We start from the raw sequence: 15757 nt of genomic DNA, 5'->3' as shown, positions 1-15757 counted from the left end.
CTCATTCCTTCCTCATTTTTCCCGTCACAGCACCCCACCCCCGTGAGTAACCACTCGCCGACCACCCCAGCCTCGATAACCAGGAACCACCCGTCGACCACCCCAGCCCCGGCCCGCCCCACTCTCTCTCCTTCCCTCTTACCCCGCCTACCACCCCACCCTCCTCCCCTCATCTTTCTCTCTCCCCGAAACCCAACCCCAGCCCCTCACTCTCTCTCTACAACTCTCATTCAAGCAGATTCGCCGGTGAACCAAGCGGCGATAACCCAGCCAAAAGATCCCTCTCTCTTTCCCGACTCCCCAACCCAGCCTCCACTGTCAGCCATCGCACAATTTCATGCGCACACAGCCATACCGACACCACCACTCCCTCCTCCGGCCATCACCAGTCACCCCCCGGTCGGAAAATACTCCCCAGATGCACGCCATCATTCCCCAGAGCACCCATTATCGGCCATCGACCCACACCCACCGGAAAGCTCAAGCCCAGCCCAACCTGCAATTTTTTTTTTTTTAAGTTGATGTTCAGAAGGGAGAGGGAATGAGAGATATAGAGAGAGAGAGAGAGAGAGAGAGAGAGAGAGAGAAAGAGAGAGACAGGAGGGGCTGGGTGGGTGGGGTAAAGAGCGGAGGTGGCTGGGTGAAGGAGAGGGGGGGAGGGCTGGGTGTGTTTTTTCTCTTTTTTTTTAAATAGATGAAATAGATATATTATAGTAATTGAGAGGGGTGTGCGTATGAGAAAATTTAATTGTGAGCAGAGTGTGGGGTGTGAAGTGAGAAAAAGTAAAAAAAAGTGTGCAAAAAGAAAAAAAAAAAAAAAAAAAAAAAAGATGTGCAAATAGCAGCATTCTGATTTTATAGTTTTGGACACCTATGTAACCAAATGGGGACATATTGGATAAAAGTATAAAACATGAGAAATTTTATTTAATGACCCTTTTAAATATCAACTAAACCTTTTTAACCCTTTAGCCTCAAAACTTACATTTATGACCCTTTTGCATGTGAAATGTCCATAACACCCTTCATATAAAAACTAAATTTTTGTTACTGAAGCAATTTTTTTTCTCTCTCTCCCTCCGTCATCTGATCTTTCTCTCTCCCTCTCCCTCCCTCCCTCTCTCGATCTACTATGCCAAAGATCCAAATATCAACCCGGCCAAAACATATTTGGAACATATCCAAAAAGATCTTTTGAAGATATTTGGTTACAAACGTTGCTTTTTGGATTGCATGAAAGATCCACGGTTATTGAAAGATCAAAGTTAAATGAGGGAGTGAATATATTGCATGAAGATATTTGCAAACAGATCAACGTTTTGTAAGGGAAATTTTAGAATATAACCCAACATCAATATATTTACAGGTATTAATATGGAGATATGAAGACAAATCCAAAGCAAAGAACAACGCCAAAGCCAATCCCAATTTTTTGCAGATTAAAGTGGTAAAGATCCACCGCACCCAAAACCAACCCATTCTCTGGCTGACTGCGATTCGATTGCAATCTGAGTGCGAAAGGCAGTGATTAATTATGATTCCTACTTTAACAAAAAACTGTGGATTGTCATCCCTGTGAAAAAGGGTCTACCAATACCATACTCGTTTTTTATCAAACCTTCACCTTCGGTTAATGCTTTGTGTTTCTTATTATTCCTTTCTTTTCTTTGGGTCAAATCCACTTCACACATCTGTGAGGATATCACTCGTGACTGGACTCCTCTCTTTTTTGCACCAAAGATTTGCAATCAAATCTCTGTTAAAATATTTCAATTTCAAATATGATGGAGAGAGATAGAGAGAGGAGATGAAGAACCTAGAAACATGGTGGTGCTATAGCACATGGTCAAATTTGTGAAATTTGTGGTCGACACATGGTCAAATTTGTGGTTGACACAAATCGACTTGTGGTGACTATGTGGCGACCATTGGACACATGGTGGACTGTGGTTTAAGGTTCAGGAACTTATCGAATTTTTGGTCGACACATGGTGGATTGTGGCGATATTTTCATATATAAAAGGGTATTTTGGTCTGAAAAATGTAAAAGAGTCATTATTGTTAGTTTTGGGGCTAGGGGGTCAAAAAAGTTTGAGTATTTAATAAAATTATCCATAAAACATGCATTTTTGGACGTACCATGGTAAATAAAATAATGTGTAATTATTTATTTGTTAGTAACTTGCTAGAATAATTATTTGTCATTATGAAAAATAATTCATCTGTAAATTAATTATTTTCTAAATTTCTATATTGTGAAAAATTAATAAATTAGATGGATTAAATTAAATTCATTAAAATAAATTTAGATACTTAAATGGTCAATGTGAGTTTTTTTTTTTTTTTTACCACAATGGTTATTGAGTTTTAACTATCTATTACATAATGGTCAATGTGCCCAAATTTTGTTGCTAATGTCAGACAGTTTAAGTTGCATGAATTATCTAATTTGCCCTTACCTTCTCCCATATTTACACCAAGCGAAATTCAAAAACTTTTTTTTTTTTCAGCAAAGAAATGGTGATATATATATTTTTTGTATTAAGGGAAATGGATCGAACGTGAGTGCATTGTGAGTAATTCTATGGCTCTTCTAACTAACTTACCCAACAACTACACAAAGAAATGGTTGATTGTCACACAGTCACAAATTTTAAAACGGTATTTGTGTGACAATTACCAATCAAAAAAGGGTAACTATTACATAAACACCAATTAAAAAATGGTAATTGTCGCACAGATACCAATTACAAAAATGGTAACTGTCACACATATACCAATTAAAAAACAATAATCGTCACACAGTTACCAAATAAAAAGCGGTGTCTATCACATAATCACAAATTTTAGCATGTTAATTACTATGGATTAACATTAATGGTAGTTAGTTAATTACTTTAACCTAAATTTTCCACCTGTAAGCTTGTTGTTTATTGATAAATATGTAATTTTTAAAAATTAAACACTACTGACGTCATCAACATGTCAGTTTGTTATTGTTATTGACTTTTATTTAATTTTAAAATTTTAACACAGCTGACATCAGCAGTGTGTCAGCAGCATTGCATGATTCATCATTTTTGTTTTTTGTTTAATTATTACTTTGCCTTTTTCTTTTTAATTTCATTTTAGTCAATGAACATTATTTGTATAGTTCATTGACCATTTTGATATTCGAAATTCTTTTAATAGCAAATTATAAAAAACTAAAAAAGTCAATAAAAAGTTTCAATATTACAAATAGGTCAATACAAAATTTTCTATCTCATATTAGTCAATGGTATATTTTGAGAAATTACATTTTAGTAAATGGTCAGCCCATTTTAGTCACTAAACTCAATCCACTTGATAATACCAATTTGCTCATGCCTTTTTTTCATTACTTATGAGCGTAAAATTATGACATTGCTATTAATTTAGTTTAGGGTATAGAAATGAAGTACATGACATATAAATGAGGTTTAGGGTTTAGAATTAGGGTTCCGGAGCTTATAACTTAGGGTTTAGGTCTCAAACCCGGGAGCTAAACCCAAATCGTTTTGTTGCGTAATAGTCAAATACAAACCTAATATAAATCTAAGGCTCAAGTACATTTACATCCACCAACTATAGGGTCTATTTCAAGTTGGTCCACGAATTATAAAACATTTCAAATTTCCCCATTAACTAACAAAAAACATACAAAATGATAGACAAAACCAGGTTGACAAAAAAAGGGGATCGAATCGGATTATTTATATATCTATATATTTTATATTATATAAAAGTTATATATATTGAATAAAAAAGGTGTAAGGTGTTTTTTGCACATGCTAGGGTCCAAACTCATGACCTTGTGAGGAGAGTCAAAGTATGAATTCCCACTACACCACTTAAACACTTGTGAAATTAAAATGCATGCAATATATTTCTAGGCATACTGATACTTGAAATATAATAATTTATAAAATTAAATATATTTTATATATTATTCCTTTTTTTAAGATATTATTTTAGGTCTCTATTTAAATATTATTATTGCAAAAGTCTAAAAATATTAGTTTATATTTTATATAATTTATAGTTTTTATATTGTAAAAATGTTACTAAAAGTCCCAAACTATAATTTATAGTTTATATACTAAAATTATTAGAGTATAGGGTTAATTTTTAAGGTATAAGGTTTCAAACTTTATGGTTTAGGGTATAAGGTTATAGTGTAGAATACTAATTATAATTTTATAAATTATTATATTTCAAGTATCAGTATGTCTATAAATATATTGCATGTACTTGAATATCATAAGTGACTAAGTGATGTAGTGGGAATTCACCCTTTCACTATCCTCAAGTGGTCATGGGTTTGAACCAGCATGGGCAAAAAACACCTTATACATTTTTTATTCAAAATATATAACTTTTATATAATAAATAAAAAATATATAAATAATCTGGTTCAGTCCCTTTTTTTGTCAACCCGGTTTTGTCTACTATTCTGTATATTTTTTGTTAATTCGTGGACTAACTTGAAATTAACCCTATAGTTAATGGGAAAATTTCAAATGTTTTATAGCTCGTGGACCAACTTGAAATGAACCCTATAGTAATGAGGAAATTTGAAATATTTTATAGTTCGTGAACCAACTTGAAATGGACCCTATAATTGGTGAATGTAAATGTATTTGAGCCTAAATCTAAATATGAATAATTATGTATGTTTATTAATTTATTTTAATTCATATTTTTAAATTTTAATCGATAGTGACTAAAATGAAATGATAAAAAAATGCATTGATTAAAATATAATTATTAAAAGTTTTATCGACTTATTTGTAATTAGTCCTATTTCTTTTCATAATGTTGGAGAAATTCCAATTTCAAATCTCTTCTTCACTAAATAAAAAAATAATGGCGTTCTATGTAGGAAATTGGAAATTTCTGACAATTTCAATATCAGGATGAATACATAGATAATGATCCTAATAAATGTAAATAGGAAAATTAAATTTAACAATGAGTAATAACCCAATATGGCTTGAAATCTTGACTTGTAAATACATCCTATATGTATATAAGTAATTTACCCCACTTCAAAAAAAAGAATCAAAGGACAATTAATTCTACCCCTGAATTTATCAATTCTTTAACAAGCGAATCATGGATTTGCTTCCTATCCACTTCAGTCCATGAGTCCCACACATTTATCCACCTGTTGTTATGCGTTTTCTCTTGTGAGTTGATGAGGATCATACGTTTAAGTGCAATAACATTATTAAGCAAGTATATGGCAAGCTCCATCTCCTCCAGTCTGCCCTGAAAACCACTAATTTCAATTTCTTTCAATTGCAGAATACATAGTTTCTTCGAATTCGAATAACACTCTACCTTCTCCTCTCGTCTTTCTCTGCCACCCCAAAAACTTAACTGCCATAGAAGAAGGGAAATGTTAGTTAGGATGTATTGAAGGCTAAATCAACAGGATAAAAACTTGCACAGGGTTATAATTGAAAATTTAAGTTGACATATCAATTCAATACTAAATTAATTGAATTGATTATTATCATGCTTAGTTGTCACACACACCATTGGCTCACACATGACATGACAGACAAACCTTGAAGCACAACAAATGAATAATTGACAAACCAATACATTATGGTTTTCCATTCCTCGTACAATGATTCTTCCCCTCCCTTGCTCATATTAGAATGATTAACAATTACATTTCCTCTAACCCTCGTATCACAATTGAAATTTCCCTCCATGGGAGAAGAACAAAAACTCTATAATAACCCATAAAAAGGTCCTTCATCCAAAGGCATTACAAACTCAACCCAAACAGCCTAACTCCACTCCAGGACATCCTCTCATGCCCCTCCCTCTCTAACCTTCACCTTATTAAGAAACCTCGCTGGCTATAACTGTAACTCCCAATTATACATGGGAGTTCCTAACAGAAATTGGACTCCAAGAATAAGACAATAATATATCACCTAATTAAAAGAATAGAATAGAATTCCAAATAGCCACACACACACACCCATGGCTAATATGATGGATATCCTCTCTTCCAACATCCAACTCTCGTACCAACCCTAAACTTAAAAACTAGAAACTTTGACAAGTTAGTCCACATCCCTAATCCCCTTTTGCATAAACTGATACGTGTGATCCCCTAATTACACCTCGGGTAGTCCAACCACCACCTGAAACACCAATAGTTACTATCACTACCAGATGCTATTGTGTTGAACTCCAAACCGCCAAAGAAACTTCCCTAAAAGAGTTTGATTAAAAAGCATCAAGCTTTTTAATTCCCTAATCACCATCCTGCTTGAGATTTTTTTTTTTTTTTTGGATGTCTCAAGTATCCGGATCTTTGACCCAACTAATCTCGAGGACACATGTAGACCCACCAATCCGGACGGCCAGTACAAACCCCCAACTCCATCGATTGTCGATAGCAGAATTGGGTGATGGTGGACCCAACAGAAGTGTATGCACCCAGGGGGGATCGAACTGAGGACCTTGCAAACTAGGCAGACTTCCCCAACTCGTCCTTACCACTGGACCCCTGTGGGTTTCCTGCTTGAGAAAATATTAATAAGATAAAAACCATTCCAATTTACCAAACGGCACATATAAGTATCACATAATCCAGACCATAGGAAATCCTGTTGAATCTTCTCCAACCTCTTGCCAATTAACAACTTTCAGATACTATAGAGAGACATGAAGTTGGGAAACTACATAAAACACTCTTAATCAACGTTGCATTCCTATCTTTAGATCATTACTTCTTCTTCCATCCCGCCTGCTTTTTCTCAAATCTTTCACCAAAAGAATTCTACACTGACACCACTTTGAAGAAGGCATAAAACTAACTTGAGATATGTCATTCACAAAGAAACCCACCTCACAACTCCATTCACTAACCATCACTTCGTTACTCGCCACACCTACAGCACCATCTCACTCTTATTCAAATTAATCATCAATCACATATAATCCTAAAGACACACCAAAGGACATTTTGGATTGTTAGTTTGTTAATATTCTGCATAAAAAAAAATGGAATCATATGCAAATAACAAATGAAAACTTGATAAAACCCATTGCATTTTATGCCAAGTTGACAACCAGAAAGTTAGACTCCCATCCACTGCTCAAAATCTCCGTGACCAAGATAAATAATAGAGGTGACAAAAGATCTCCCTGATCTTTTGAACTAACAAAAAACCTCTAGGACTTCTATTCACCAGAAATGAAAATTTTAGTCTAGAAATACATAATTGATCAAAGAATCCAGCTACATGATCATAAGCCTCCTAGATATCCAATTTACAGATACATTCCATTCTTCCCCACTTGCAGCAAAGAATCAATGTATCATTTGCGAGCCAAACTGACTCCAAAGTTACCTTCCTCCCAAAAACACATTTTGTGGCTCGGACACATCTTCCAAGACCCTTTCCAGCTTTTGTGCCAAGACAACAATTTATAAACACTACCAACTAGCAACTAGAGGGCCTAAAGTCTTTCAAATCCCCCCCCCCCCCTTCTTTCATCAAAATCTCTACATCTCTTAGTACAACAAACATATTTATAATAACTCATGGTAATCCCATGTATTTTACTAAGATTGTCCCATTCATAAAGGAAGTGTCTAATAATATAACTACAGACCTGAAATCCAACGAAAGACTCCTAAGACTCCAAGAATTCACAGAAACATCTATATTTCATATAACTTATTAAATCACACAATTTATGCACACGATTCTTGTGAAATTGCATTTGTTCACTGAACTCTTAAACTAGAGTGATCTAACAGTAAGCATATGCCCCTGACAACTGAAATTACATATCTGCACCTGCACGTATATGCTTCTCCAGAATCTACACACTGGAGGTAGAGTAAATCAACAATAAAAAGGAACGGAAACCGGCTCAGTATGTGTATGTGTATGTGTGTATGTGTGTGCATACATGCATGTGTGCCTGTGTGTGTATACGTGCAACGGAATCCAAGACCATGCCCTTTCACACGTCACCCATTTAGTGAAGACAAGTTTCAGAATAACTTCTAAAAGAAAACCTCAAAAACTTTCATTTAACATATTTTCTTAATAAATTTTTATCAAATTCCCTATCTCACCGAAAAGAGAGCAAAATTAAGTGGGATATCTAATAGAATCCCTTAATTTTCTGTTTCAACATGTGTGAGCCTTCAGCCAGATCTTAGGCCTTGACTCACCCTCCGTGGACGAACTTTGCAGGGGAATCCTTAGGTTTTCCGGGCATTGGATTTTCTTGCTGTGTGTGTGTGTGTGTGTCTGAATCCTTGAACTGGGCTATTCAATGCTCACATTATCATAAACGTGCCTATAAGATAAATCAATTGAGAGACGAAAAAATATATATATAGAAACCCACTTCATAAATATAACCATGTGTGTATAGTGGTGTATAGATAACAAAGGCCGGTTATGAATTTGTAAAATAAGTTTCACAAAGATTAGTCCAACCATGTCATTAATAAAATACAGCATTTGGAAATGATTGTAAGGACTCACAGCCAGATGGAACTTCCGCAGACTTGGGCAAGCGTTTAGAATGTAAGCAATTGAGAGGAGGTCAAAGCCTTTGTAATGAGACACAAACATGTCCAATTGTTTCAGACAGTTGAATGTAGTCACGCTTGCAGGTATAGGGCGTGCCTAAAGACAAAATAAATGTAGCAAAACATTACACAGAGTATTCCCCAATTTTTTTTCTCAAAAATTCATATTAGCAATTACAATATGACATAATTATTTCCCAACTTACATTAGCAGTAAACCAAACCAGCGATAGAATTTGTAACTCAGGAAGATCCTTTGCTAGACCATTGCAGATATAATTTGTCCCTCTCTCAGATGGGTTATGAAACCCCAAAAGAACTCTTTCGAGACAACGTACATCCAAAAAGGAGACATTTATCCTCATACCCCTATACTCAAATGCTTGGAGGTAAACAGACCTGAGCTCAATAGTCCGCATGTCCTGACAAAAGTTGACGCGTAGGCCTTTCATTCGGCCGCATATCCGTGCAGTCTCTGGCAATTGACAGGACTTCAATATCAACCAGTCAAGTTCCAAACAAATAGAGAGGACAGTGTCTATACCAGTTTGGTCTAAAGGAAGATATTGCAAATCAAGGGTCTTCAAGGAACTAAGTCGGTTTGCGAGCTGAGGCTCCGGAGGAGGCCTCAGCAAGCATGCTTTTAAGCTCAGATGCTTCAAGCGAGACCCTTTGCCAAAGGGAAGAAGATGAAAAGGAAAATTATAGAGTTTGTATCTACTAAAACTGAAAACAGAGTAAAAGTTGAGCTTAATTGATTCAGTATTCAATTGAACAGCGAAAGCGACCCAATTATCAATATGAGAAGCAAACTCATTGTCCAGGCAGAAACAGACCATGAAAGAATTCAGATATGGACCTCTAAATAACTTCAAAAACCCATCAACCCTTTCTATAAATTCAGACTTAAGCTGTAGATGTTTGTTTAGGTACCAATCACTATGTTCAGTTCCAAAGATGGTGTTTTGATTGAAGTAAAGATTGGAGAGAGGAACCTGGAGATGTCTCCATCTACGAGACAGTAACTTCGCGTTAAATGCGTCCTTCACGGTTAGGAAGGAGAGGATGCGACATAGAACGTCATCAGGCAAGTCGCTGATACAGTCGGCCATTCTAGACTTTCTAGTGTCATTGATTTCAGCCATGGTTACAAGACAAAACTCAATTCTATGTTATTGGGATATGGGAGGAAAAGAACATGAGAAACTATAAAAAGTGATGGATACAAACATGGGACATGGGATAAACATAAACCCCTCCTTCCAACTAAAAAAAAATTTTGTATCGATTTCGAGTTTGTTTGATCGCTGCAAGGATCGGGCAACCCAGTCATTTTGGCCCAGGGTTCAAGAATAATATTTGCTTGGGCCAAGAAAAGTACAGCCACCTTATTGGGCCGGCCTAAGTCTTTCATTTTAGCGAAAGGTTTTTTTTTTCCCTAATATCACCCAACTTATTTGGGTGTGGGCACACTTACCAACAACAAAAAAATTTACAATCAATCATACTTGCACAAATGTGACAATGTGACACATATCATCAAATTTTTTGTTAAAATAAAAACAAATTTCCTATTTTGTCCTAAAATAAAACTCAAAAAACTTAAATAAGTGCAAAATATTTAGAGAGCTACTATTTGCACACCCTTTTTTTTCTTTTTGCACACCCTTTTTCTCTTTTTTTCTCCTACACACCCCCACACACTTACCTCAAATTCAAAATCTCTCAACACACACCCACTCCATTACCAAAATACCCTCATTTCATTACACACCCTCCCTTTTTTCCCTCTCCTTTTTCTCTCGTTCACACCCCCCTTCCCCTGTTTTTTTTTTCTTCTTCTTCTTCTCCAACCTTCCCCCAGCCAGCCCCTCCACCCAACCCACCCAGCCCCTCAACCCCCTCCCTCTCCGACCAACCTCCCCGCATGCAGCACCGGCCACCCTCCTCAATCCCTCTCTCTCCTCTCCGCATGCAGCTGCACCACCTCACTCCCTCCCCCCGTTTCACCCGACCCACCCAGCCCATCTCCCCCTCACCCGACCACCACCTTCCCTCCCGCACCCTCCCTGCACCACCTTCCTCCCTCTCTCTTTCTCTCTCTTCCCCGGCAGCACCACCTCCCCGTCACATTCTCTCTCCTAGCTCCCTTTCTCTCTCTCGCGACTCCACCTCCCCGCAACATCACCTCTCCTGCAAGCTCCGCGAAGCCCAACTGCCGGCTCCAACTCTTTCCAGCCACCTTGTGCAGCACTGAGCTCAAACACCCGCCCCCCCAACTGCCTGGTCGCATCGTCGATGGAGCAGCTGGGCACTTCTCCGGGGTGGAAGCTCGACGGTGCGACGCGGGAGCGCTGGCAGCAGCTTGGCTCTGTTAGAGACAAGACAGAGAAATGGAGAGAGGAGAGAAAATGAGGAGGTGACCGGTGGTGGTCTCACCTCTCGCCCAAGCAGACAAAAAAAAAAAAAAAAAAGGTGGCAGGTGGTTCGGCAGACCAGTGCCGAACCACCTGCCACCCTTTTTTTTTTTTGCTATTTGCTTGGGCGAGAGAGAGAGAGAGAGAGAGAGACTGGGGGGGTCGGTGCAGGGGCTAGGTGAGTTGGGTGGAGGGGGGAGGTCGGAGGGGGAGGGAGGGAGGGAGGGGTGGGTCGGGTGAGGGGGTTGAGGGGCTAGGTGGGTTGGGTGGAGGGGCTGGCTGGGGGAGGGTTGGAGAAGAAGAAGAAAAAAAAAAAAACAGGGGAAGGGGGGTGTGAACGAGAGAAAAAAAGAGAGGGAAAGAAGAGAGGGAGTGTATTGTCTTTTTTTTTTTTGGCTTTTTTTTTTTAATAGGGGTGTGCAAAAAGAAAAAAAAGGGTGTGCAAATAGTAGCTCTCAATATTTATTTTACAATTAAACTTGTTCGTATGATTAATCATCTGGGCATAACGACAAGTCACACAAGGCTTAGCATCATGTCGTTTGGGCCTAGGCCCAAAAGCTAAGCCCCTCCTAGGCATCGACTTCTTAGGCCCAAAGACTAAGCCCTTCTCGGGTTCCTAGGCCTTGACCTCTTAGGCTCCGGCCTCCTAGGCCTTGACCACCTAGGCTCCGGCCCCTTAGGTCCTGACCTCCTAAGTTCTAGCCTCCTGAGCCCCCGACCCGTGTCAACTCACTCGGGTCCTCGAGACAGGTGACACATAGCGCTCCTACAATGCGAGCCATTACAAGGGACACGTGTCACCACCGGATTGGTGGACACTCTTCCAAAAGTACTATAAAATAGGTACTTTCTTGCCACAAAAGGACAATTCAATCAATATTATACTATTCACTCACTCTGCTCACAGGTTCTCTGAATACTGACTTGAGCGTCAGAGGATGTGACGCCCCGAAACTGGGAACACCACAGCGGCACCCGTCTTAAAGATCTTGAGACTATAATACCCCTTACCCCGAGTATTATATTCCCAAGCTCTCTAAAACGAGTTAAGCCCTTTTTATTGAAGAACCCGGGTTGGATCAGAGTAGTAAAAATACAACGGAAGAAATTATTGAAAATGCCTCATATTATAAATAACAGTAAAGAGTACCAACCCGTGAGGGTTATATGTTTCAAATACACTAACCCTAATGCTACATAATAAAACAGTAGATAAACAGATATGTCAGGATAGTCCAACCCACGCCAGAGTGATTCAGTCTTCAACAAAGTGGTGCAACAAATTGGACTCATGGATAGCCATTGGGATATGCCACCTACGAGGATGAAAGAGAAACACCACCACAGATCCAAAGAAAGGATCTAAACCAGATAGCAAGACTGAAACTGACAAGCTGCAAGTGCCACACCCACGACCTCAATCTTGGTCTCCAACAACTGGATTATCTGCACTCACAAGAGTACAGTAGGGGGTAAGCGTCACATACGTTCATCGCTTCCCCTCGAGGGAAAATCCTGGTTAGGTTTGAAGCAATACTCGAAAATATAGGATTTCAAGGAAAACAGTTTAAAAGCAATGCACACCCAAAAACAGGGTATCAATATCAATAATATTGTAACCAAAGCCAGTAATGATAAAGATAATTATGCCAATAATCAGTGAGTAAAGCCTTTGCATGCTCATACATCTTTTTCAGTGAAAATCCTTCCTGTCACGTGACATAGTTCAGAAACATACCTGCGACCGATCACATACAGGCCAACCGCCAGTATCGGAAATTCAACCACCACCTCGATACTGTGGTGAGAGTATCCATTTACCTGGTAATACCACATTGGTTAGCCTCCCCAGAAGGACATTCGACTAACCAGTCCGTACTTACCCCTCCGGAGGTTTAGGGGATCGAAACCCAAGGTCACAACACGTGCCCGTTACTCTCAGGTCGTCCAAGGTATCACACAGAAAATCACACAAATATGCCATACAAAAATCATGCACATTCTCTGTGAAAACATTTTCATATACATATAGTACGAAAATAGGCAGGAAATCCAATAACCGGGATATGGTACCTTCCCCCTACCTGCTTTACCAAAGTGTGTCCCTTGCCTGATCCCTTTCCTGTGTCTGGGTCCCACTTGTACCTGTTGGGAAACTGGAGATCCGAATCCGACGACAGCTATCAGGAACATACTAAACGTACTCTCGACCTTGTCTGTTAAGACCAGGTAAAATCTAGAGGTTTGGCACTAGCGCAACTTGCTAGGCTTCTCTAAATTCTTGATCCGGCATGACCCTGCTCCCCGAGGCAGACAGTCATGTCAGACCGTGTGGTTTCTAAGTTTATTTTAATTTATTGTCGAGGAGGTTGATCAGATATGAACCTTACAACGTGACCAGGTCAGTGCATGGGGAAACTGAGGGAGCTCTGGCTCAGTACCCAACGCTTGTATGCTCATGGACTGACCTTAGTCATCACGTTATTTGGTTACCACTGATATGGCCTCAATATTTATTAAGTTCATTTAATAACAACAGTTAAACGGCGTTTCGTCTATAACCACCACTTAAACAACAACAAATCAAATAAGCTGGGTTAAGGGTATACCTGTTGAAGACTTCCCACGAGCAGAGTCTCGGTACTACTAGACTTGCTAAATAATAAGATTAAAATAGCCTAATTAACAAGAGATTTATTTAACAAAATTTTTGCAGAAATTCGACAGGGATCAAGAAATTACCTATGGAGCTCAGAAATGATTTTTTTTTAAACTTCACCAAAACATAGCCTTCACACTACTAGAATTGAAGAGCTCGTCGCCACGATCGCGTAGGCGAAATCGGATCGTCGATCGGAGCTCCAGAACTCAAGATAAACTCAAAACAAGATTGAAGAAGAGAGAGAAAGGAGGAGAGAGGAGAGAGAAGCTCTCTCTTGGGAAGCGTGCGGCTGAAATGGATGAAGAATCAGCAAGGGTGCGCTGCTATTTATAGGAAGGCTTGACTGAGTCAACTCGGTCAACTCGTTGACTCAGTGGGTGGACTCACCACCAACCGTCGCCACGTGTCAAGTGGAGAGGCTGCCACGTGTCAAGTGGCCATGCAGCTGGTTGCACATGCAGCCGTCGGATCAGATGGGCCATGCGAGATCCAACAGCCCAGATCGTGCCACGTGGCGCGATCTGGTATTTCCTATTTTATTTTCTTTTTCCTATATTCCCCAACTTCAAAAATTAATTAAAAAATAGCTCGGGACTCAGAAAAATACCCCGAAAAATACTACGGACTCGTATCGACTAGTACTAATTAACTATGAGGTCAAATTACCAATTTGCCCTTTAGAAAAATTTCGAAAATTTCAAAAATTTCAAGCTCCACAAACTAAGATAAAATGCTTTTAAAAATGAAATTTTGGGAAAATCATAAAATAATCTCCCGGACTCGGAATAATACGAGACTTGCTCCGTTGGGTTCGTGAGTAAAAGTACCACCTTCTAAAGGTCTAACTTGGGTCAAAACTCTAGTCAAAGTTGGCCAAACAATTAAAGCTTAAGGAAAAATACGATTTTCCGCCAAACAAATTTCTAGAAAAATTCTAGAAATTAAAGAAAAATTCCAAAATAAATTTGGAAAATTTTGGGTCTCACAGAGGAGGTTCGGCCGGTGCCATTCCCGCTCACTTTTGTGTACTTGCGCAGGGTGCTCTAGATATTATTCTTTCTCCACTATTCACTAGTCGGACCCAGCTACTCGTTCCTACCCCACTTCGACGTGTCATCCACTCAGTGGTAAGTCAACGGGTCCACGTGGTTTGACTCGACGTTGACTGCTTTACCATTTTTCAGCATCGACAAAACTAAAACTAAAATATAAAACAAATAATCAATTAAATAACAATAATTCTAAGGATCCCAAATTTATATCTCAAATATACGTGTCAGTGTTTTACTTGTTATAAAATTAATAATCATTTGAGTGGGTTATGTATGAATCAATAAAGTACTAACACATCATTTGGGATCCAAAATTGAGATACAAATTTGGGATTTCTAGCACTGCTCATTAAATAAACACCACAGCCACCCAATGCATAGCCCCACCACCCATCCCTCCCCTCTTACCGACGTCGGCAATTCCGACTCCCCCACCACCTATATCTCTCTTCTTCCCTTCCTTTCCATTTCTCTTTGTCTCCCTAAAGAGATATCATGTTTGCTCCTTGGTAGGGGTGGAAATGGGTCGATTTTTACTCGAAAACTGACCAATTTTCTAGAGGAAAAATTTTAGTTAAAAGACTTTAACTATACCTCATGTCTCTATTCAAAACATGAATATCAGTTGAAGAATTTCACTTTGTGTCAACTGATGACTGAAACTTTTATTTTGTGTCAATTAAGGACCTTGTTTTTTTTTCTGTTTTTTTTTTTTTTCAACTTTGGCCTGACATTGAACCCATCAAACCTTCACCAAATTTAGCAAACTTATACTGGGTTCAAAGCTATGCATCTCCTCTTTATAACTATATATAGATCACTCAAATCAGATATTTACAACTCTAGATAATCAACCCCAAAGTAGGGGTACACGAAACTGTCCAATTGGACCTTTAGGAAAATGTCTAGTTCAGATACCTTAGTTTGGGGCCGATTATCTAAAGTTGTAAAGGTCCTATTTGGGTAATCTTTATATGGTTGTAAAGAGGAGATACATATATTTAAACCTAGTATAAGTTTG

At 38.6% G+C, this 15757-nt stretch overlaps 1 protein-coding gene and 1 long non-coding RNA gene across 4 annotated transcripts; both read right to left on the bottom strand.

Annotated features, from left to right (window-relative positions):
- Positions 1-4907: 4907 nt before the first annotated feature.
- LOC147293292 (F-box/LRR-repeat protein 25-like) lies at positions 4908-9838 on the bottom strand. 3 transcript variants are annotated; one of them, XM_086233771.1, is made up of 4 exons: positions 9598-9743; positions 8809-9077; positions 8556-8699; positions 4908-5403 (listed from the first exon to the last, which is right to left on the bottom strand). In XM_086233771.1, the coding sequence occupies exons 1-4, from the start codon at positions 9611-9613 to the stop codon at positions 5083-5085; spliced, it is 750 nt and encodes a 249-aa protein (XP_086089897.1). In that variant the 5' UTR covers positions 9614-9743; the 3' UTR covers positions 4908-5082. The 3 variants fall into 3 exon arrangements, with proteins under 3 accessions (XP_086089897.1, XP_086089894.1, XP_086089896.1); XM_086233770.1 differs by having other exon boundaries at positions 5107-5287; positions 5365-5403; positions 8809-9838; XM_086233768.1 differs by having other exon boundaries at positions 8809-9838.
- Positions 9839-12167: 2329 nt separating this feature from the next.
- On the bottom strand, positions 12168-13964 carry LOC147293291 (uncharacterized). Its single transcript, XR_015120827.1, has 3 exons — positions 13765-13964; positions 13632-13677; positions 12168-12468 (listed from the first exon to the last, which is right to left on the bottom strand). It is a non-coding gene; the product is annotated as an uncharacterized LOC147293291 (long non-coding RNA).
- Positions 13965-15757: the final 1793 nt, after the last annotated feature.

This window comes from Dryas octopetala, chromosome 2 (assembly GCF_963921425.1).
Source record: "Dryas octopetala chromosome 2, drDryOcto1.1, whole genome shotgun sequence".
Taxonomy (NCBI): Eukaryota; Viridiplantae; Streptophyta; class Magnoliopsida; order Rosales; family Rosaceae; genus Dryas; species Dryas octopetala.
The sequence above is the reverse complement of the archived record's forward strand: the minus strand, read 5'-3'. Positions and strand labels throughout refer to the sequence as shown.

Excerpts from the sequence above, each read along its gene's own strand:
- LOC147293292 (XM_086233768.1), bottom strand. The coding sequence starts at position 9,747 with ATGGCTGAAATCAATGACACTAGAAAGTCTAGAATGGCCGACTGTATC. Across the intron at positions 8,700-8,808 it reads TGGTTTGGTTTACTGCTAAT|GCACGCCCTATACCTGCAAG; the intron begins GTAAGTTGGGAA and ends TTTTGTCTTTAG. Across the intron at positions 5,404-8,555 it reads TGCGGAAGTTCCATCTGGCT|TTAAGTTTTTGGGGTGGCAG; the intron begins GTGAGTCCTTAC and ends CTTCTATGGCAG.